General features: G+C 33.9%; 2 protein-coding genes across 7 annotated transcripts; both read right to left on the bottom strand.

The window, feature by feature from the left end:
• Window positions 1–168: 168 nt before the first annotated feature.
• On the bottom strand, window positions 169–17368 carry LOC125677092 (uncharacterized). 6 transcript variants are annotated; one of them, XR_008801231.1, is made up of 7 exons: window positions 9813–10266; window positions 8026–8204; window positions 7477–7684; window positions 7179–7292; window positions 6389–6521; window positions 5212–5332; window positions 169–3536 (listed from the first exon to the last, which is right to left on the bottom strand). XR_008801231.1 is itself a non-coding variant. In XM_056158895.1 (6 exons), exons 1-6 carry the CDS (start codon window positions 17301–17303, stop codon window positions 3461–3463), a joined length of 714 nt encoding a protein of 237 aa, XP_056014870.1. In that variant the 5' UTR covers window positions 17304–17368; the 3' UTR covers window positions 169–3460. The 6 variants fall into 6 exon arrangements, 3 of the variants coding, with proteins under 3 accessions (XP_056014870.1, XP_056014871.1, XP_048771025.2); XR_008801230.1 differs by having other exon boundaries at window positions 6394–6521; window positions 8367–10260; XR_007370926.2 differs by having other exon boundaries at window positions 6394–6521; window positions 9813–10259.
• On the bottom strand, window positions 17211–23025 carry LOC125677098 (uncharacterized). Its single transcript, XM_056158894.1, has 6 exons — window positions 22452–23025; window positions 19927–20134; window positions 19614–19727; window positions 19240–19357; window positions 17886–18069; window positions 17211–17663 (listed from the first exon to the last, which is right to left on the bottom strand). The coding sequence occupies exons 1-5, from the start codon at window positions 22608–22610 to the stop codon at window positions 17934–17936; spliced, it is 735 nt and encodes a 244-aa protein (XP_056014869.1). The 5' UTR covers window positions 22611–23025; the 3' UTR covers window positions 17211–17663; window positions 17886–17933.
• Between the last annotated feature and the right edge of the window lie 1528 nt (window positions 23026–24553).

Raw genomic sequence — 24553 nt, 5'->3', positions numbered from 1 at the left:
GTCTGAAAAAAAAACTTGGAAGATGAAGCTTGCCAGTTGAAAGATAGGTGTCTCTGAATATTTTGGACATTTGTTCGTTGACATGTGTTATACAACAGAATGTTTTATCAACATTGCATTTTCACTGCATTATTTCATCATTTGTTGGAACTATGGATACATAACGTGTTGTTTTGGTACGATCTGCTTCGTGTTATTATATTGCTTTATACAATGGAGTATAGTTAGTGTACATTTCTATGATCACTTTTAGGGTTTTGGTGATTTTCTTTTTTTATATGTAACACAGTCCGACAAAGTAGACAAAATGCTCATCAAAAACGTTTTAGTCCATAGAAACAAATATTGTATGTCCTGACTTTCCTACTAAAATGCTAGTGCTACCGGTAAATGAAATTTATCTAATTGCAGTGATAAATAATTATTAATGGTTGCTAAGTAACAACATTTTTATTACAATTTTGGCCAAAATTGGCCTTTTTGTCTCTATGAAAGGTGAATATAACGAACAGTGATCAATCGCATAACTCCTATAAGGAATGCAAAATAAATAGTTGGGCAAACACGGACCCTGGATACACCCGCTGTGAGCCTTATTTCTCGATCAGGTAAACGGCGAAAGCTTCTCGGCGACTTTCGAACAAGATACGAGTTTGTTCCCATATATCCCTGTCAGTTTTAGGAACTAAGCCTACTGGTAAGACATAAAGACTAGCACAGGTTATAGTTTTGAAAGTCCCAAGATACACTGGAGTAAAAGCTCTTTACTTAAGGGGTGAGGTACTAACATTGAAGTGTAAAATAGAGTGTAGCATTGCTGACCCCCATTGATCCAATTAATCGACAGTAAAACCTTGAAGTAATGAGGCAATGCACTAGTGTGAACTGGTATGTGATCCTGTGGGTAAATATAGTTGTTTCTTAGAATACTAACTCGTGAATACTTAGCTCTGCATCGGCTATACGAGTTATTATATCGCCATCAGCTTGACTAAATTGACCTTGCAGGGAATTCGTGCACACATCAAAGACGATTACCAGCTGGACTGGGGCGGATGGAGCAGTGATGACCTCCGGGGGAGGGGGCACTGTGAAGCTGAATCCAGAAAGGCCCCTTTTCCGTGGTATGAGAGGACAATGTCATTGTTACATTTAGCTGTCTTGTCTGCTTTCCCTTATCTCCAATTCTTTTCGGTCTCATTGTCTCGATACAGTGTTGTAGAATTGATAAACTGTACATTCCTTGTAAACACATCAGAACAAGTTTTTACTGATTGCATTTATTTATTTTGTAATGTGAAAATGACAATTGTCAAATTCAGAACGATTTAATGAACATTTTGCCTCCAAACGATTAATTGATTGATTGAATATTGTTTAACATCCTGCTCTAGAGTTTTTAATTTATATGAAGACGTCACCATTGGCAGTGAAGGTCTCCAAAATGTAGGCCTATGCTCGGCGCTTACGGCCCTTGAGCAGGAAAGGATCATCATCGTGCCACACCTGTTCGAACACGCGGCCTTGGTTTTTATGGTCTCATCCGAAGGACAGCCCAATTTAGTCGCCTCTAACGGCAAACAAGGGGTACTGAGCATCTATTCTGACCGGGATCCATTAGGCCTTCATTCGAGGGTTCGTTTTAATTATTTCTGTTTCAAAACTCAACGTAACTGTGTGAAATTCTAGTATGACACTGACTGAAATCTGCAGGATCCAACAAAATATACACGTCAGTATTATCTCCGGTAAAGTTCTTATTAATGAAGTTATTGATAGAAAAAAAAGACATACCACGATGCGTACAGTCTATTATAGTATTATTGAAATTGCATGTTGATTAAACTTTATAATTTCATTAAATATAATGTTACATCAATGCAATAGGTACATTGCAGCCTTTCAATAGTTTGCGGATGTGTAGATAAATAACATTTAACTTAAGGGATATTAGAGACATTTTATGGATGAAAAAAATATACTGTATATCGTAGATATTTTACATTATGATAAATGGGATGAATCCAGCTTATCCATCATCAACTATCCAAAATTTATGTAGCAACATTCCAATTATCACATGCATATAGCACTCATGTCCCTCAATTGTGTTGATGTGGAAGAACATGTTCTGCGTACGATCATTTGTTTTCAAATTGAGACAGTCTAGTGACAGAAATGTTGATGTTACTGGGATTTCAACAGTCTCGTTTAAAGGCAGCGTTTTGCAAATTCTGTTGTCGTAATGACGACCTCATTTACAAATAGAACCTGTTACTGGGTCAAATGCTGTCTGACCTGTTTCATACCAATTGCTGGGTCGTTTTTACACACGGAATATTATGTTCACCTGATAAAGATATAGGGCTCGCATTGGGTATGACCGGGCAATAGGGGATGCTTACTTGTCTTTGGGTACCTGACCCCACCTATAACACATGTAAATTCAGGAATCCATGTTTGTTTAAGAGATTGATTACTGTTATTTCCACCTGTTCATAAGTAATTCATTACCAATTACAGCTGCTTGCTATATCAATTATTAAATTTGTTTATCGAAATGAGGATAATGACTATAATATAATCCATCTCACTATTCCAAATTTTGAGACAGAAAAGATTTCACTGACGCTAAAATGTCACAGTTATAAAAACAAAATGCGAAAAATACGTTACAATTTATGACAGGAAAGCCCGGGGCAATGTCATCCTACTCTTAACTATAAAGAATATAGTTTGCATCCGTCCCCCGACCACGCACATATACATTTCCCAAATGAAGATGTGATTGTCTTCATTTATCTGATCGGTAATATTATGTCATCTGTGTTAAAGCTTGGTCAGATCATGATAATAACCATATAGATTGCGAAATGAAGACATTAAACAAGGTTGTTGAAAAGCCTTTAACATCAGCTTATGTAGAAGAGAACTGGAAAAGATTCACAGAATGACCACGTATAGAGCATGGTGTATCATGTATCAAATCAACTGAGATACACCATAATATAATATCGCTATACAAATATGAAATGTTGACGATGTGAAAGCTGAAATCATTCCTTTTGCCACAAGGTACAACTTTTAGTTTGCCATTAACGTATACATTCAATAAAATATTCACAAACGGAAGGGATATGGACGACCTGGTGTTGTTTTTCATGTTCACTGCGGTATATCGATTAGATATATGAATGGAAGCGAGCATTAATGATAAGTAATACGTCGTCGATGTAATGGAGATGAAGGTCACAAAAAGATATCTTTGCTTCCTATGTAGAACCTTTTGAATACATTTTGCTGAATAGGAATATAAAAAAGGTCAGCGATCGATCTGCATTTGCACTTTTCACTGTTTCTTTGTCTCCTACTAACGAGCATATCCATATTTGTCATCTGATATACATGAAGTCGTTTCTTTTAACCATTGTTTTCATAGCTGTTTTGTAAAGATCTTGTCCTATACATTTCCTTCTCCAAAGAACAAACACAAATATCCCAGGAGGATATGTATGGCAATCGGTATACTGATTAACCTGTAAAATCAGATTTAAATCTGCAATTATATCATATGTTTGAGTAAATATGCACGCATCAATATGAGGTTGCCATGGCTAGCAATATACATGAATTGAAAAAAGTATACGTATTTTGAATGATATAATTACATGCATTTGAAATAGTTCCGAAAAAAATGATATGCTTTCCTACATTAATATATTTTAAGTATGTAATCAACATAATAACTGATAAGGAAATTAATATCCAAACACATAGGGACACTCAGCTGCAATATTTTAGCCCTATCCAATTTTTTTTTTTATTCTGACGTTTTCGGGATAGGGCTGCAATTCCATAGGATCTCCGTAATGGTACAAACTAATTTTATGAATAACCGATGATAAGCTCCGCGAATTAGTCCCAGATGTTGTTTACAGTAAGAGGAGTACAACCTTTGTGCTTGGGTATGAAAGGTGAAGATAACGAACAGTGATCAATATCTATGGGAGATTTTGGATTTTTGAGATTTTGAGCTTTGGTATGTCTAATAAAGGTGTTTTTCATTAAACAACATGCAAAATTCTTCGTCTGCTCCGTCATGCTTGTTATAGCGAGATCTCGTAGGTGGATCTACTGAAAAACACTAAACATTGAAAATCTTCGCACAAATGTAGTTACTAGAGCCACCCCGACAAAGAAAGGGAAATCATATGGTTGCAGAAGGAATTTACTCTTAGCTGTTCGTTTTTTTAACTTGATATCAAATCTAAACCTTTCTAATATTGACGAAATAGCTTTCTCCTCCGTACTTGTCCATTGATGCAATTACTACCTTATATGGCATATGTAATGTAAAACTTATACGGTACCAATTTTGATGCACCAGATGCGCATTTCGACAAATAATGTCTCTTCAGTGATGCTCAACCGAAATGTTTGAAATCCGAAATAACAATGAAATTTTAGAGCTATTATAGCCAAAAACAGCGTGCCAAAAAGTTGGAGTCAAATTCGTCTAAGGATAAGAGCTATGCATCAGGGAGATATTCCTTAATTTTGAAATGAATTTCTAAATTTTATAACAGCAATTAAATATACATCCGTATTGTCAAGCTAGTAACGATGTACTTAGCAACTAAATATCTTGATAGTGGGGAGTTGAAAGCCCAGTACATCAAACATGGCGCACAAATATGTTGAAAACGGTAGAATAGAGCCTCATAAATCGTAAGTTGCAGGTTGTAAATATATGCATTGACTACGAAACATAGAATATCATTTTATTTACGTAAAGAAAGTCAGCAAATCTTTAGAATGATCAAAAGTGTTGCGGGAGTGAATCACTCCCGCATTTGTACTATTACGGAGATCTTAAGGTGTTGTAGCCCTCTCCCCTTAGAAACTCGGAGAGGGCTACATCATTGCAGCTAGGGAACACAAAATTGGAAGGGAAATTCTTGGTGTTATGGTTTCTACAGTTAAATGAAGAATGCAAGATCAGACTGCCATTTTCTGGAAATTGTATTTAGTTTCATCGTAATTTTCTATGCAAAACAACAATCTAAGGCAATCATAATCCAAGAAATCTTTCTTCTTTTTTTTCAATGAATGAACTATTTCTGTTTATCTATAAGGAATACAAAAAGAATATGACATGGGGAACAGTGGACATACGGTGAAAAGTATCAAGTCCTTCTTAAATTTACTCACCACTTATTGCCAGTATTGGTATCAGGAGCATACCTTGACGTGAATGTAGTCGAACTTATTGGAAAACTCGCTTCTATTGTCTTTGTGAAGTTCGATACAAGTCCCCTAAAACATTCTCCATCTACAACCAAATACTTTGGTATCAACGCATTTGAAATAAACCCAACTAGTTGCATATATCTCTTTAGTTAGCTTTCCTCGCATTCTGTAAACTTAAAATCATCACTGATATTAAAATGATTATAGTAACGATCGTTACTATCATCCCAAGATGGCGGAAGGAAATTCCGGAAAGACCACATTTACTTATTATATCTATAGCAACAGGAGATGCTTACTCCTCTTAGGCACCTGATCCCACCTCTGGTGTGTCCAGGAGTCCGTGTTTGCCCAACTATCTATTTTGTATTGCTTGTAGGAGTTATGAGATTGATCACTGTTCGTTATCTTCACCTTGCATTTGTATTGTTTATTTGCGAATGATATGAAGGTAAGAAATATCATACACTAGTAACAATTACGATCAGGTGTTATTTTATCTTTTATACGGCTCATATGAACAGAAATTCGTCGTTGAAAAAACAGGGAAGATGATAGTAACGGAAATGAATGATGATAGTAACGTAAGAACTATATCATATCATTCACAAATAAACAATACAGATAGACATAATAAGTAAACGTGGTCTTTCCGGAATTTCCTTCCGCCATCTTGGGTTGATAGTAACGATTGTTAAGATCATTAGTTTAATACCAGTGATCATGGGCGGAATGAGTAGAATAGAAATAAACTACATTCATATGATTTTTTGGGGATGCAAATATTAAATGAATAATTATTGTCATTGATGCCATTTTCACTTACATTACCGGATAGGTTAATTAGATGGTTTGAAATGAATATTCAACAGCAAAAGAGAAAAAAAAAAGCTTCAGGATGACAGAACTAAAGGGGACTTTTGAATTTCTCGCGTCTGTTAATGTGCTATTTTTCTGGTAAATAGATGGATTAGAAAATAAATAATGTTTTACGTTAAATCGAAATGATTTAGATTATCTAACGATTGAGTGATGATGGCGATATACATGACGAGGGAAACATAATGAGAAACACCAGCATAATTTGATAATTTGTGATCATTAACTTTGTTTTTCAGAATGATTTAATAAAAGTCACCTTACATTGGCATATCAGGGAGTGCTTTTACAGTCAATTCTTCTTTTCACGTAAATTCTGTATCCACTTACACAGGGAAGATGAGTGTATTATGATCAATGTTCAAGTAAATTCAGTATTCAGAAACCATGATCTGTTACGTGAAAACAAAATGGAAAATCATCAGAGTGATAAAGATAAAGCTTTCTAAAATATATGTAACATTCCTTAGGTACATTGCACAGAAACAGCCAAATCCGGCGTCAGTTGATGTCTGAGTAACCACTGGACTAAGAACAAAAAATAAAGTCGAATTCCTTGCAAGATCATAGAAAACCAGAACACATCTTAACCTTCGCAAATACAATCCATAGGATGCCGTTTCATTAGATTCAAATCATACATTTAAAACTTAGTAGGAATAAGCTTGCATGTCTTGAATAAGAAGCAAATTGTCCTTTCAAGGGGTCATTATTATATGGGAGTCAGGAGCATTTGAAGACGTTGTTAAAACTAGTATCCAGAGTACGATAGACGATAAAATAGTTTCCAGGGCAACTAGCATACAGCGTTCGTTACATCTCACATAAAGCGAGTTACTTATCGGTAATTCATTCTCACCTAAATCAATGAATAATAAACATAATATTTTCATTGAGAAAACACCGAATTTGAAAAAGAAAACAACACAGAAAAATGCACAACAGAATATAATTGATACTTTTTTGTGAAACTGATATTCATTTATGTTGATCGTGAGAACAAACGTACTATACAGTTGCACGTTCTCCTATGATTTACTATTACTTACAGCGAAAGCTGTCAGAAGAGTTGTAAATGTAAGGACACAGGGTACATGATGCGTTTGTTTTGTGATGCTCCTGAACAATTCCTCCTCCCACATTGAATTCGGCACAGTACTGGCCTGTAATGGAAAACATTGCTGAAATTGTTCGGTGTATCCCTACGTTCAAACATAATTTAAAAATAATTAGCCATTCATGTCTCTTGACGTCTTATTCTTAAACCAAAATACCTGCAATTTTAAAGCTCTTATTCTAGTCATACCTTTTTAGCACTTGCTTTAGATTAGTAAATACATATCTTACCTACAATTTTCGTTGTTGGTGCGCATATTTCCAAACTATTGTTACCCCATTCATTTAATAGGCAATGATAGACATAATCGACAGAATCTGCACAACTGTTCGCCATAAGTTCACAACCAACTTCTTTAGCTCGCAAATTTCTAGATTCTGTACTATCTGGACAAATTTTGTGAACTATTGTTGAAACAGAGGCAAGGCATGGCATCCTCTATAACATAGAAATGAAATATTTTCATATCTAAACCTCTAAGTTAATAGCATGTTAAGTTTCAGCACTTTCCAATGTATAAACGAAGCCATTTAATCAGTGGAGCTATATTTTCCCCTGATACATGCTAAGTACATTTACTCTGTAATCTCAGATACTTCAAAATTCTTACTGTAAATCAAAGACGTTGATAACATAAATCCGGTATATTCAGGGGTCCATGTTTGCCCAACTCTATTTTGTATTGCTTATATGAGTTATGAGATTGATTGCTATTCGTTATCTTCACCTTTCATGAGATAAATGTTGGTTTCCATCACTCACATTTCTGTTAGCATTACCTGTTGTCCCCGTCTTCGTCTTTCGATCTGATTTCCATTACAGCATTCGCTTAGGAATATCATCAGTACAAGGGAAATTGTAATGAACAGCACGTACTTGTCTAATACAGAGAATTGTCTGTTGCGATCAAACTTCACATTACAGTTCCCGTTCATTCTTGATATTGATAATACAGATTCTGGGGAATGAAAAAAAAATGATTAAAATCAAGATAAGGATTTTGAAGAAAAAGAACTATCTGCTGAATAAGAAAACTCATCCATCATGAAAGCAACATATAACTCTTCTCTGATTCATCTTAATCATTAAGAGCAACATTTCAAAGGGATTTGACACTTACGTAATCAAGTATCAAAACAATGATTATGGCGCAACTGAAAACATGAGATTGATCTTCGACTCTTCATTGCGGTCCATTTTTTTGTACAGACGCTCACTTGAAATGTATATATACATACCGAGAAGACATTTGATTAAAATTCTATTAAAACATTAATAGAAAGACTAGGATAGAAAATGCAATTCATGTGAATACTCAACTAAAATTTTAGAGAAACTTCAGAATTGAAAATTTTAAACAGTGACGGCGAGAATGACACAAAAATTAAAGGCCGGTGACTAAGATTTAAAATTAAAGACACAACGACGTGACGTCTCAATAGTTATATTGATATACGAGATCAGATTTCAAATGCACTGTACTTTAAAGAATTATTTGGAGCAAATGGCGCCCTACATATACAATTCTTCAGTTTCTGTTGAAATGTGAATCATTCCACTGGTCAATGAAATATTACTTGGTTTTAGAAACAATCACATCATAGATAATTTCTATTGACGATGAAAACAGATATATGTCTAGAAAAATTGTAAAGAAATTGATATTTTGATTGCGTAATTATTGATTTCCTATCACACTGTGGGATTGCAAAATGGTGAGGCTAGTAAAGAAAATATCAAAATTAATCGGATGGAATAGAAAGTTCATCATCATGATATTTGAAATCTAAAAATGTCATTAATGTTACTGAAATTTGGAAACCTATCTAAAAATATATGGTAGGTGACCTCAAATAATCATCTATATCTATAAATACATTCCACGTAAGCTAGAGAGTTAATGTGTCTGAGAAGCGGAATAATAGTGCACATATATCGAAGCTGTAATGAATGTACGATTTAGAATTTTTTTGATTTAGTATTTCTCTAACGTCAATCTCCAGAATATCGTATTCACCTAATTTAGTAATTATGTAGAATAATGATAGATATTGTTATAACATATTCAAATCAAAGAAGTACAGTTACATCATGTTTAAACAATATTCAAATCCTAAGAGAAATCAAAAAGAGTGCAAGCAATCCACGTATGCATATTTCTACGATTCAAAATCAAACGTATAATGCATATCTAGGTCATTTGACGATCTGATAATGAAACCACAAGTAAATGCATGTTTAACGATTTAGAAAAACTCATGAAATTATGAAGTATGACCCATAAATTTGTTTAATTTCAAATTAGGAAACTGTGAGTGTTATTATGCCATTCACATTAGGCTGCTTCCTACAAACAATCGCACGTGTATATATTGCACAACATGCACTGTACGTGTTTATATAACAGATATTTTTGTAAGCAATTTGAAAGAGAAAAAAAAGATAGGGTAATAGCACAAATACAAGATAGACTTCTGTTGTCAGAGAGAGAGAGAGAGAGAGAGAGAGAGAGAGAGAGCTGACTCTCGGTTTGAGAGTCTTCACTCTCTTGAAGCTCGGATGTTACCTATCTGTATTTCCTTTAGCACGGTAATAAACGTAATCACTCAATATGGATTTCCTTAGAATGAATGTATCATTTATAGTCCTGAGTTTGTTGTACATGTGTATAAACTATATATACTACATTGTATGTCATGGCATGTTACAAGATGTCATTGAAAGATGACTTAACTCTATTTCTAGATCTGAAAAACAATTGTAGCTGAGTGAGTACATGTCTAAATGTGTACGTTTCTAATAAGAGAATTATACAATATATGTATATATCTGATGTAATCATGTTCTATATTTATTCATTATGTTTATGGGTGTATTGCACAATACATTGCAATACTTGTATACTTACCCTAAGTTTACTTTAATCTAATGATGAATTAATCTTAGTGAAAAACATTTACAGATAATGTAGACACAGCATTGTTTGATCTTTTCATCTATGGATGTACTATATTTACCATTACATCTAGTTCTAAAACGTCTAGTTATAACACTTCATAATAACACAACCACGATGTTCACACTTTTAACTTTAAAAGTCACTTACGGTTAGCATACAGTAGTATAAAATAAAATGAAGGCATGCGCGTATATCTTGAGTTGCCTGTATAATTCGTAACTACGAATAGTAGAGTTTACATCAAGATAACCGAAAGGGTTATCAAAATCCCTAAACACTCTTTCAAGTCTAATACCACGATTTCGTCAACATGGACGCTGGTATTTGTACCAAATTCAGCTAAGGATACCTCAGTAGCTGTCCTAAGATTAAGACAATTCTTAGGAGTTCTAGATTTTTTTAAGGAATTCTCTTAAGTTAAGATACTGTTGACAAACGCACTTAGGATTAAGATTCTTCCTAAGCACGATATCTTGAGACAATTCTTAGTCCTAAAATAGTTTCATAAAAAGGCTAGGGTTATGAACTCATTTTCTGCTGTGAGTTTTCTTTCAATTTCAGAAAGCGTCATGGCAGTTAGAGACTGGTGAATAAATCTATGGACTTGCCTTTGTCAATCTTTCTAACGTGTTGGTGCAATTTTTACAGAAAACCATTTGCTAAGGGATACTGTTGTCTCCATGTCACCCAGCTCTGTTATGATTTGTTGAATATGTGAAATTGCTATGCTGCCAAAAGCTTACAGGTGGTAAGATCGACGCATATGGTATGAACGTGCGGTATGTTAACGGTGAATGTTGTTTCAAATAAAAAGCCATGACAGTTCCGCCAATATACTTTTGAATATTTTCTCAGGTCAGAGGTGGTTAAAATAAGAAAAGAACTTATCTAATTTTGTTTAGTTGTCTAAATATTGATGATGGATCGTTGATATACTGAAGACATCCTGATTCTGATCTTAAGAAGTCGGGGACTACATGCATATGTAGTTGATATTCACATCCATTGGCACATCGTGACCCAGCATCGCTTGTCACACAAAGGACAAATAATGTGACCAGTGACTAAAATTATTGTTCAGTCATACTACTTTTGAGTCATTACACTTTTATTAAACAAATCCTTACAAGGCAATATATAGTATTTTTCTATAGTTTCCTTATATTGACGTCATTGCTAAAACGAGGAACTGAAAACGGATAGGAACGGAAAATATTGTATGGTGTATGTAAAAATTTATGAGGTAAGCAATTGTAAAATCAATTCAAGGCTTATCGTGAACATGGGAAGCAGAAATTCAAGTCAAAACGGGAAGCAATGTTCAGAATGTACCGTTTTATATACTTCATAATTGATACTAATGCATTATTATGACTCGTCATGGAGAATATCAAGCAAGTGCTCGTGGGTGTCACCTCTTTTTCCCGACATTGTCATTTTCTCGCTCTTCCACTAATAAAAAACTGGGCGCCACCATATACAGTGAAACTTCTCCAAACCGGCCAGCTGTCGGACCGAAAAAAACGGCCGGTTTAGAGGGGTGGCCGGTATACCGAGAATTTAGCATTTAGAGACATTTCAGCTCAATTTTTATTAGATATTTCATTGACATACCACAAACCATATAATATGGTGTTCAAGGACTATTATTTCACTATTGGAAATAAAACAAAATAATTTACTAACATGTTTAGTTTCAATTTATAGCACTAAAACTAATCAAACATGAATAAACATTTTTACATTGACATGCATAAATAATGGAAAACATTCCGTTTAAATAAAACTGCATTTGATATAGGTATTGAAATCTGTAGACTAGCAGCATTTATGTAGATTTTCGGCTTATGTTTTAATAAACAAAACAAAGAGTAGGTACTGCTCACTTTGATATGGGGATCTATGATCAATTATTGGTGGAGATCAAAGTAGACCGCTTGTACCTACAGGTAATTATTACCAAAAATAGTCTTGCTGCAATCATCTAATTTTAACTTAAAATCTATAACAGGATACATAAAGAAAACACAGAGGCCTATTATTGGAATTCCTCTTACCTTTAAAAACTCTGTTTACGTCCATTGCTTATATCGTTAACAAATTTGTTTTGACGTTTTTGAAAAGTAGAGTAGTAAAAATATAATTTTAATTGTGATGTTTCTTAGGAATTTTAAGTCTATGGAAACCTCCAAAAAATTATTTATCTATTGAAAATTATCATTAACAGTCATGGGTTTGTTGTTTAGAAACTACCGCTTATATCCATGGTGCAACAATATGGCGTATGGATTGTAGTCATTCAATATGTGCATATCTGTTTATAACATTGTGTACCGAAATTAGAAAGAGTCACTTGGATTAGATAAGCACCAATTAGCACCCCGGACAGCACAGGTAAACTAAAGAACTTATAGAGGCCACTCGTGTTTTTCACACCTCCGGTCGATAATTTCCCACCTGGCCGGTAGGTCTGTCATTTTTCACACCTGGCCAGTCTTAATCACCCCTCTGGCCAAAATTTTCTAGTCTTCAAATAGTGGCCGGTATTATAAGGGTAAATTACACATGTTTGTTAACAATTGTACTTTAAAAAGTGGCCGATGTCCGGTTTTCAGGGGTGGCCGGTTTTGTGAGACTTTCTTTGTAAGGAAATATTAAGGTTTCTGCCGGGACTTTGAAAATTGGCCGATATTCAGGGAGAACCGGTTTTCTGAGGGGCCGGTTTGGAGAAGTTTCACTGTAACTGAAAAATTGTTAAGCATGGCGGAAAACATCAATCAATCAATCAATCTCCCACCTATTTTGACAATGTGTTGTTTCACAATAAAGAAAAATAAATATACTGAACAAAGATTTGGATTGCAATTAACCTTTTTTTCTGGCTGCCACCTTAAGAAACGATTGCATAAATATATCCAATGGATATCAGGTTTCAGTGAAACAGAACTTAAATACAATTGATTTACCGCTTGAAAACAGATTCCTAAAAAAAAAATTGTTTTCAGTTTACATTGTCGAATACCGAAATTTTTTGGTTTTGATTTTAATCAAAACAAAACAAATTTGCCCGAATTCTTGGTGTTGCCTTACTTACATTAATTATTCTAAATCTTAAATTTCCATTCTGTCCCGTTTTCATTTTCGCGTTCTAGCAATCACCTCACCAATTGTGTTGTGTGCCCCTGTATTCATGTGGAATTAACTCCAGGAAATAATTTCAGATAAAGCACACAGGTCTCAGTGGCAGAGTGTTCGGTTCGTAACCGGCAGGTTGTAAAGTCGAGCCCCGCTCGTGTAATGGTTGCGTCAAACCGAAGACATTGGTATATAGTGATCGCTCGGCAACCACGGGGCTTTCAGATATGAGTATAAAAATGGGTACTGACTAAAACCCGGTCTCCGTCACGTGACTAAAACCCAGTCTTCGGTCCCGGTCCCAGATTTATTTTTATATTCGATAAAAACAGAATATATCAGGATATGCGAAAACTCCGGGACCGGAAAATTGGAAGGGGTGAAAAAACCAACACACGATCAGAAACATATATGTATACAAAGGGATGTCATTGAGTATCACGTCCTTATCTTAAAAAGTATTATATCCCGTACATGTACCATAAAAATGGAGATTCCGTGTCGTGACGGGCATTGGCACGTTAACGACTCCTCACTGCTCTGACCCTGAGCGCTAAGCAGATGTCTAAATCTCTGGTACTTTAACTACAACTAGTGACATATCAGTACGAGTTGAAAATTCTTGACAGTACGTAAAACAGACAAAGAACCAAACCATCAAATAAAACTCGTAAAGTCATCAGTAAACAAACTTAAAGCTGCCAAAAATATCAATGCATATTTACATTTCGTCGGTCGCAAGCCCGAGAAAAGGTGAAGGTGCTTGCTTTTAGATAACATCTTTAAAACTTAGTATATCCCGTACACACGTTGAATTATTCATACTACATGTATTCGTACGCTTGATGAACGCTCCCGCCTTCTATTCAAATATTCAAATACTACGATGTCGTAATGGCGAAGTCGGGATTTCACACTACGATTTCATTTAATCTATACTATACTATTTATATACTGGGAGCCCCTCCCGATATACAACATTTTAAGGATGTAAACCACAACGCCATATTGGCTGACTTCGTTTTACAATTTACAACATTGATGAAAATATAAATATAAGCGATATTGGTCTATTTCATTTACGAGTACATTTTATAGCCTCCCGAGTTGTTCAGTGCGTACGCGTGTCAACCGCCGAACTGTAAATCACTGGTTTGAATCCAGCGGGATTTTTCCCCCTGATTACTGTCTACTAAAACTGCATTGTTTGACTAATAAAGTAAATTTGAATGTTTTCAATTTCAAAATACCACCGTACATATCCTTCACTGTTCATCCATATCAAATTCCTTGGATGTACATGTACTTGTAGTATTCCTCATGAAACGTATCAATACAAAACATGTTTGGGGGTTTTAGTTATTCTAAGATATGACAATAATCTGATGGAAAAAAGATAAACTTATATGTTTAAAAGGGGGAAAATCACAATGCTCATAACCTGAAAAGTAGAACAGTTATGTTCACCAAACATTAAGTGGATCACAACTACATGTAATTCTATTGGTAGGCGGTTCTTTACACTCAAAGTTTGACTACGGAGTAATCCGTATACCTGATCAAGATATAGGGCCCACAGCGGGTGTGACGGGTCAACATGGATATGTTTAATCCCCCTAGGCACCCGATCCCTCCTCTGAATGTTTGCAGTGGTATGGGTTTGCCCTTAATTTGGCATTTTTGCGGTATTGATGAGATGGCATCTGATCTTACCATTATCCAACAGTCGTGTTTGTCCTACTCATATTTTTTTTCATTCTTCATTGGAATTATGAGATTGGTCGCTGTTTGTTATTTTCATTTCTTTCATATAACAAGGGCACCGCTAAGCGGAGCATCCCCTCGCGGCAGGAAATATCATGAACATATGCATACATTATATATATACTTCAAAAGAACACGACGATGAAACACTGACATTTTTAGTTTCACATTTTGAATTCTTTTGTGATATAATAGAACGTTAGTAATCATTACACATGTATGCATAATAGACAGCGAATACAAGGGAAGCAACTCTCATACTTTTCAACATTCCGCACTCCGGACTCTTGTGTAAACCGCACAATTTCTTTCAAACAACACACAGCCGGTTTAGACAGATTATATTGTATAGCTATTTATTATTGATTAAAATTCAGATACCTCTAGCATCATTTGGTGGGGGGGGGTGCATAATTTATTCACATGACATTTTTAATAAACCTATCAAGGTGCATATCATTGGGGGGGGGGGGGGAGGGGGGTATGTGTGATTGTGCAGTTTCCCTTATTTTTCCCATTCTATATATTCATATATAGGTTTTTTGTTGAATATATATAGCTATTTATTATTGATTAAAAGTCAGACACCTCTAACATCATTAGATGGTGGTGGTGGGGGGGGTAATTAATATGGCATTTTTAATAAATCTATCAAGGTGCATATTATCGGGGGGGGGGGGGGGCATATACATACGTGATTGGGCAGTTTCCCTTATTCCTAGCAGAAGCATATCACGTATGCACTAAATTTCAGTAATTTACTTACCTGAATATACCTCACAGTTCTTGTATGCAGAATGCATGATCTCCGAAAATCCCCACGGAAGCAATGTTTTTTCGTTATGTAAAAAGACAATATAATGGTGTTGACAGGTCGACGAAGCTTGTGAAATATCATTATAGCTTTCAAGAATCACGTACGCCTCAAGAATTAATTCAGAATTAATTCTGTAAACAGACACGTGTGGTAATCTGAATTAATTCTGTATTGTAAACACGTGGGGTATTCTGGTAATGAAACCGCGACGTTCATCAAATTATTTTAATTACTCAGTGTCAGAGATAGCGCTTTTAATTCCTACATACTGTCTTTGCGCACGCTAACGTGCACTAGGCCTAATATGACAATGCACAAATGCAAACTTACTTGCAGCAGACGTAAGCTGTCTCGTTTTCTTTAAACTGGTTCCCTGTTAATTGGTGTCACCGAAGTGACCAGAATCGTAACTTGACAGGGTACCAGTTTGAATTAACCGGAAGTGAGTATTATCAACTCGTACATAAAATTTCACGGTTTTTAGGTAGTAAAAACGTGATATCTTAAGAAATATTTCACCGATTAACTTGAAAATGAATAGGGTTCGTCTTTTTACAATGCCACATATGTATGCGAATCGTTAGTGCAAAGATTCTCTTTAAATCTTGCCCACAAGCTGTAATGGACACACATACACACACACACACGGACACACGCACAGTAGCAATGCTATATCCCCTCCGCAACTAGTTGCGCGAGGGGATAACAAGCACTTAAACACCCCAAGATTTCTTAGCTTGACGAAGAAAAACATATCCTATATACAATCTGAATTCAAACTCACAGGAAGCGTACATTTATACAACTAAATCAATACTTGGGAAAGGTAAATTCGTAATGGATCAGACAAATTGGTATCAGTTTCTAATTGTACACTGTAAATGACATTGTTTGAAGAGTTACTCAATGAGTATCAACTCTGTATTTGAGATGTACATGACTTGTAAGATTGTTTTGAGAACCTGTCAATGTATATATAATTTGTTTAGATTATATATATATACATATATATATATATATATATATATATATATATATATATATATATATGTACACACACACACACACAAAGTTAAATTTTTAACTCAAGCGCTTTCATTTTATAATCCTCAGGCGTTATATTCTAAAACGCCATACTTTCAAAACTATTTTAAAATGTAACGCCTGGGGATTATAAAATGAAAGCGCTTGCTTTCAAATTTTAACTTTGTGTACTGTCTATTCTATTTCTTTTAATAAACAATATATATATATATACCTAGTTTGTCACATACATGTATATATATATATATATATATATATATATATATATATATATATATATATATACATGTATGTGACAAACTAGGTCAAGGTCAGAGCTTACTGAAACGTCCTGTCATTTTTTCACGTCCACAGAGCGTGAAGACAGTTTTCAACTAGCTTCCCATCCACAAAGCAGGAATCGCCGAATTTTACTTCCGTCCTATTTTCCTCCACAGAGATACACAGAGCATGTTGTTGCATACTTGAATACTTCTTCACAAAATTGTACAAAAAGATGTAAATAGGACTTTGTAACGTGTGGATCCGAACTTATCAACTGTTTTGTACCATATCCTATTGAGGTTCATAAGATTAGTTGATAAATATGCATTTGTTTTGGTTTGTTTCTGTTGTTGTATTTGTTAGTACATTTGGTGTTGCTGCTAATAATGTTGTTGTTCAGTTGCTGTTGTAACTTTATCCTTTGTAACTGGGACCTAAAATTATGAACTCCATGAAAAACGAAAACTAGCTTATAGCTAACATGCCTTAGGTACGACTGATCAATTTGATGAGAATGTCTAAACTTGCATTGATGCGTACATTGCTTTAACAGCAATATAAGCATAATCGACATTTGAAATGAAATGTTAGCTCTTTTCAATATATATTTTATGAGTTACACAATCATCCGTTTATGTAAATAGTGATTATATTACCTGTGCTTTACATGAATTCATTCCTCTCATATGACGATTTCTGCGGATTCAGACAATGAACTTTTGAGTTGTATTTTCCTCAGAATCAGATAGTCCCAAATTTCTGTTGCAAAATGTTCGTTTTCTACGGTGAAATATGAGCGCCCCTAACGCGACTGGTATTACCGCTAGTAAACCTACAAGTCTAACCAAAGAGAGCAATAGATGAAGCACACTTACATACATGTGTACATATAAAACACATACAAACATGTATGCAACGTACAGTAGATACATATTTATACAGATTCATAGAGACGTATACGTACATACCTGTGCATCATGCAAGCATATATAAATTACACAGTTATATATACATGTATATATATTTAAAGAAAAAATAGACCGCAGAAAATAAAACCGGTTTCATTTTCTTGAAGATTCAAAATGAACATATTGAGTAATTTTCGGCGTTCTAATGTTTCTTTGTTGTACTATTACTTGTGTGGATATTTACCTATATTTTGGATTTTATATATAGCTAAATAAAAAGCAGGAAAATATGCAGGATCATATTCAATATTTGTATTCACATCTATGAATGGATGTTAAAATCCAGAAAGCGCTAAAGATTTGATAATATTGGAACTGCATATTTCCTGCACTTTTATTTGATTATTTTGACTGTGTGATATCAACTCTTGAGAGAGAGAGAGGGAGAGAGAGAGAGAGAGAGAGAGAGAGAGAGAGAGAGAGAGAGAGAGAGAGAGAGAGAGAGAGAGAGAGTTTGATCGAGGTCAGAGCTTACTGGAACGTCCTGTTATTTTTCACGCCCGCAGAGCGTAAAGACAGTGTTCAACTAGCTTCCCATCCATAGAGCAAGCAAAAACCGTCCAATTTTACTTCCGTCCCATATTCTATCTATCTATCTTTATATATATATCCCATTGAATATTTCTTTAGATTTTTTTTTAGATTTTACATCGGAAAAAAAAGACTTTATATATTATCATATATATATATATATATATATATATATATATATATATATATATATATATAAAGCACTAAAAATGACAAACACCAAGAACAACAGAATTTTCAATTTTTTGGGACGACCTGTCCCTTCCTCAGGATGATAGAATGCTTATATATAAAAGGAAACTAAACAGAAAAGGAAACTAACACTACAACTAAACTACAAAAGCTTATAACAAACAAAATGTCTAAATATTAAAATCATCGAGTGTAATGTGTGGCAATAGTCTGTTCTATTCGTGCATCAAGACTGAACTGAACTAATCAGTCATAAGCTGGATAAAGTCAAAAACAGTTTTATCTTGCAATTGCTATTTTATCACCCAATATTTCTTACCCAATCAAACTAGGACTGGAATGAGCATTACACGGTGTGTATTCTGTTGAGTTCCTTTCAGTATGCTCTTCTGTGGGATCTACAGAAATGGGTGGAAGGCCGCTGAAACATTCTGTGTCTTTAAAATAAATGGAATATATCATGTCATACCATATTAATCTGTTACCTATAGGGAATTGGTGTATATGGTATATTTGACAAATTAATTTCAATCATCAAAGCCTTAAAAGGGTGATACCCAAGTTTTTGAGATGTGCTTTAGCATAGATGAATAAAAAGTATGACTTTTGCTTGTATACGTTTAACACTGTCGACACAACGATTTAGTGTGTTTATTTATTTTCAGCTTGAATTCGAAGCAAATGAACACTCACAGCGGAAACTGTCACTTGAATTGTAGACATAAGGACAAGAAAGGCACGATCGATTTGTTTTGTGGTGTTCTTGAATAATCCCTCCTCCCAAGTTGAATTCAGTACAAAATTGTCCTGCAAAGAAAGATATGAATTGATTAAATATTGCATAATTATTGTACATCTCTCTCTCTCTCTCTCTCTCTCTCTCTCTCTCTCTCTTTGTTTAAAATTCTCATATAGCATTACTATGTGAATCACAGAAATTTGTAGAAATGTTATCATTGCGGATTATTGAATTAAAAAGTTGATCTCTAATTGTTGCCAAACATACCAACAATTTTTGTTGACGGAGCGCATATTTCTATAGACCCGTTACCCCATTCATTTAGCAGACAATGATAAACGAAATCTATAGAATTGCTACAAGTGTTGTTTATAGAATCGCAGTTCATTTCCTTTGCTCGCAGATTTCTTGATTCGGTATCATTTGGACATATTTTCTGAACAATTGTTGACGAAGATGTGATGCATGGGTATCTCTACAAAATTTACATATGCACTGACGCTGTAACTGTAAGGTAAACAAAATCACTCAAATATGCAATCAGAATTTTATATATATAAAAAAATGTTACATTAAAATTGATACAATCTGTCGTTCTGTAAAATACCATATGATCTGTTTCATATAACTTTTTATGCCGTTCTTTACAAACTAGCATAAAAAATATTCTTGCTGGGGTCTTCAATTCGACATTTAGATATTTTGACGACGTTTTTTCTATCAACAACGATAACTTCCATTCATTTGTCGATTCGATATGTCCCTGTGAGCTCGAAATAAAAGACACCACAGAGTCGTCCACTTCTGCTTCATACTTGGATATTTTATTGAAAGTAGATATTAACGGCAAACTAACAACTAAACTGTATCACAAACGGGATAATTGCAGCTTCTCCATCGTCAGCTTCCCATATTCATGTAGTAATATTGAATTATTACCTGCATATTGTGTTTATACATGCATATCTCAACTGATTCGATGCGCAAGAGCTTATTCTGCGTATAGTAAGTTTTCAAATCGAGGAAACAATATTTACATAGAAAAGGAAGCTTTTGTAGTTTACTTGTAGTTTTAGTTTCCTTTTCTATGTAAATATTTTATCGTCCTGAGAAAGGGACAATTTGTCCTGAGAACTTGAAAATTCACTGTTGTGCGTGTCGTTGGTCATTTGTAGTGTTTAATATATATATATATATATATATATATATATATATATATATATATATGCAAGACGAAGATAACAAACAGTGATCAATCTCATAACTTGGCAAAATATATATTAAATCATTATGACGACCATACAATTTGAAAACACTGTATAATGACTATTTTGTCATTTAAAGAGTTCGCACCCGACATTTGGAGTAATGTCAATTTTTTGGAAAGTGTATTTTTAATTTCTACATTGAAGGAGAATTAGGAAATTAAAAAGAAAAACTGGGATCGCAATGCTTGTTATTGAGCTATAGTGTTCTAAACGTGACCTTTTTGCACTTAAAATTTATTCAATTAAACTTCATTTTTCTGTTAGTGTCAACACAACATAAGCAACACAAATCAACCATTCCATAAAATAAATACATAATCATATCCTCTAACACTACGGATGAAAAAAGAAATTATTACTAGTAAAGGAAATAAATAATGACCTTTTTGCACTTGATATACGAAAAATTTCATGATATCAAAATTGAGAGTTTCAAAGGACATATTAGGAGTAATGTCAATTTCTAAAATTTTACATAATTTTCAAGGTCTGGTCTTCCAGTTCAAAATGCAACTTAAAAAAGTGGGGGTTGGAGATCAAATTTTTCAAATATTGGCGAAAATACTGAATTTTTATACAAAATTTCAAGTAAATTAATTAAAACTTTTTTAAGAATCGGTGTTCTGTTTGGAAACGTATATCAACCAAGTTGATGAATTACAACATTTGAACTAGTTCCAAGTCTCAACTACCTGTATCATAAATTATAAAACTGGAATACACCTATAGGGGTATAACAATAGACGATAAATTGGATGAAACAGAAACTGTAAAACCATGCAGAATTAGAACTTTTTGATTAGTGAATCCTTCCGCCACAAAATATAGTCCCTGTCAAACCCTTTCAAAATTTGAATTGACACAAAAATTTTCAACTGGATAGGGTTCAGCAATAGATGTGTAATATATTTGCACTAATGGGATCAGTATTGAACTAGTGAATACTTAGTTGCAGCATCCTGCGCAGTTGTACTCAAAAGCTCAGGAGCCAACTTCCTTAATATATCCAAATTCAGATTTAAATTCCATATCTATTTATACAACTTATATTTAATTATACTTATTTTCACCAGTAGATGACCCCTTTCCTCATGTTATATTAGCGGATATGTAGATATGACTATTACATATAGACTAAAATCAAAGAAAGGAATTGTATACGTAACATTACCTACATTACTTGCATGCAATACCGAAATGAGCATCAAAGAAGGTGTACCCAACCCATATTTTTTTTAAAAAAATAATGCTATTTAGTTTTCATGATTTTGACACCCCCCCACCCACATATTATGTTTAATTATCATAACTACGCACTAATTCTGTGCAGTTTTATATTCAATCATTGTGAGATTTTAATTGGAGTTGGCATATGTGTTCATTGATATGGAATGTGAACTATTTGGATGAATAATAAGAAAGAAAACAATTTTCACACTATTTGTTAGCTACGATAATAAATACTAGTTAGTGATCTGATAGCCACTGTAATCATCAACCCCAAAGATATGTCACAATGTGCACCTGTAATCCTCTTTTGTTTCTTCCTTCTTCCATTTTGACATCCAGACTGTCACACACACAATTTGTCACAAGTAAAAGACAGAATGTAAGGTATAGCATTCTGCTTGTTGCTGTACGGAATCGCAGTTTTCCATCGTTCTTTAAAAAACGTTCACCCATTCTTCGGTTATCTATAGTTGATATTGATATATGGGAATACAATATTGTGTATAGATTGTTATATACTTTTCGTAGTTTAACGTTTTAACTATTAAATTAAATTTGATAAATAATAGTCTCAAAACTAACTCATTGTAAAATATGTAGATGCTACAAATCGCCTACCTTGCTGGTAAATGTATAGCCTGCCGAATTGTGACACTTTAAGTGAATGTATAGAAAAAATGTATGTGTAGGTTGCTGTGGTGTGGATTTTTGTGGGGGAAATAATTTGATTGTCCATGGTTTACTCATTCGTTACAAAGGATCTCGTGATACTTTAATATTTCCTAATCAGGTCCGTTCTAAGACTTCCTGATATATTTAAACACACGTGGTATTCAATTCTAGCACATTAGTGTAAAAAAAAAACAAAAAAAAACATGCACTACGTAATTGTATTGCTGGCAATATCATAATTTAAATGGATTTAATATTTTCAGTTCAGAAAAATTAACGTGCAGTTAATCATGGAAACAATTACATAAGATTGTTCCCAACAATTTTATTGTTGTTTCTGATCAGTTCAACACATATCCTCAATATACTGAAGGATCGGGGGAGACTATGTCAAACACTGCCTACGTAAGTATATTTGTCTTACTAATATGCTTTTTTTCCTTCTTTTTAATAAATGTTCAGTTTATTTCATAAAGTCTATAACAATGGATTGCTATTTTATTTATAAAAGTACGTTTGGGAGATATGTTGGTTGCGAGTATGGTATCAGAGGCGATCACACAGGTATTTTAAATGCTGAACCTGTAATGTATACATTCCTACTAACTTTGTCTATTCTGATGCATGTTCTATTTATAGAACTGGAATTGTGTGGGGGTATTTAAACACATGTAATATAATAATAAAACATTGAATCATTCCGGAAGGTATGGAATTCCTGTAGTCTATTTTTAGAAACTCCTTGATGGATAACGATAAATAACGAAACACGTAATTGTGTTGTGGGCAAAATATGTCGTAGTAGATAAAGGAATATATGTTCTTTAAGATATTCAATATATAACGAATATATTTCATTTCTAATAAATGGATAGCAATTGTAATTGTGGTATCATGTTCAAGGGGTTATGAAATAGAAATAACCCATCATAGGAATTTACAAATATTGATTTTTTCTTAAATTAGTTCACCTTGAATTTTACATTGAGGTCTCTATTATATAGAATATTTCATTTGAATATTTAAAAGAAATTATATTTCCATAAAAATCTTTCGTTCAAAACTCTTTATAAAGATATGAGATAGATAGATAGATAGGCAACAGGTTTGAATGGTATCTCTGTCAAACTTCTAAAACTTTCATCAAACAGTGTATGTGATATTCTTGCATATATTTTCAACTATTCTATATCTTCATGTACTTGTGCAGATGACTGGAAAAAGGCACGAGTTGTACCACTTTTTAAATCAGGGGATGAATGTCTAGTTAATAACTATCGGCCTGTATCCATTTTACCTTGTGTGAGCAAAATTTTAGAAAGGCATGTTTTTAATTCATTTTATGAGTATTTGTCAGTAAATTCTCTAATTACAGATTGTCAGTCTGGTTTTAGGCCAAAACACTCATGTGAAAGTACTCTTATTTCTCTAGTAGATAGATGGCTTAAAAATATTGATGAAGGTAAACTTACTGGTGTAATTTTTATAGACTTACGGAAAGCATTTGACACTATAAATCACAAGGTTTTATTACACAAACTCAAGTCATTTGGCATATGCAATGATACTTTTGAATGGTTTAAATCATATCTAACAAATCGTACACAGAGAGTTATTTGGAAAGGCAATTTATCGGAGGAAAGAAATGTAACCATTGGAGTTCCGCAAGGCTCTATTTTAGGCCCATTGTTTTTTATCCTGTATATTAATGACTATCCACAAGG

This window comes from Ostrea edulis, chromosome 3 (genome assembly GCF_947568905.1).
Source record: "Ostrea edulis chromosome 3, xbOstEdul1.1, whole genome shotgun sequence".
Classification (NCBI taxonomy): domain Eukaryota; kingdom Metazoa; phylum Mollusca; class Bivalvia; order Ostreida; family Ostreidae; genus Ostrea; species Ostrea edulis.
This window is presented reverse-complemented; position numbering and strand designations above follow the sequence as displayed.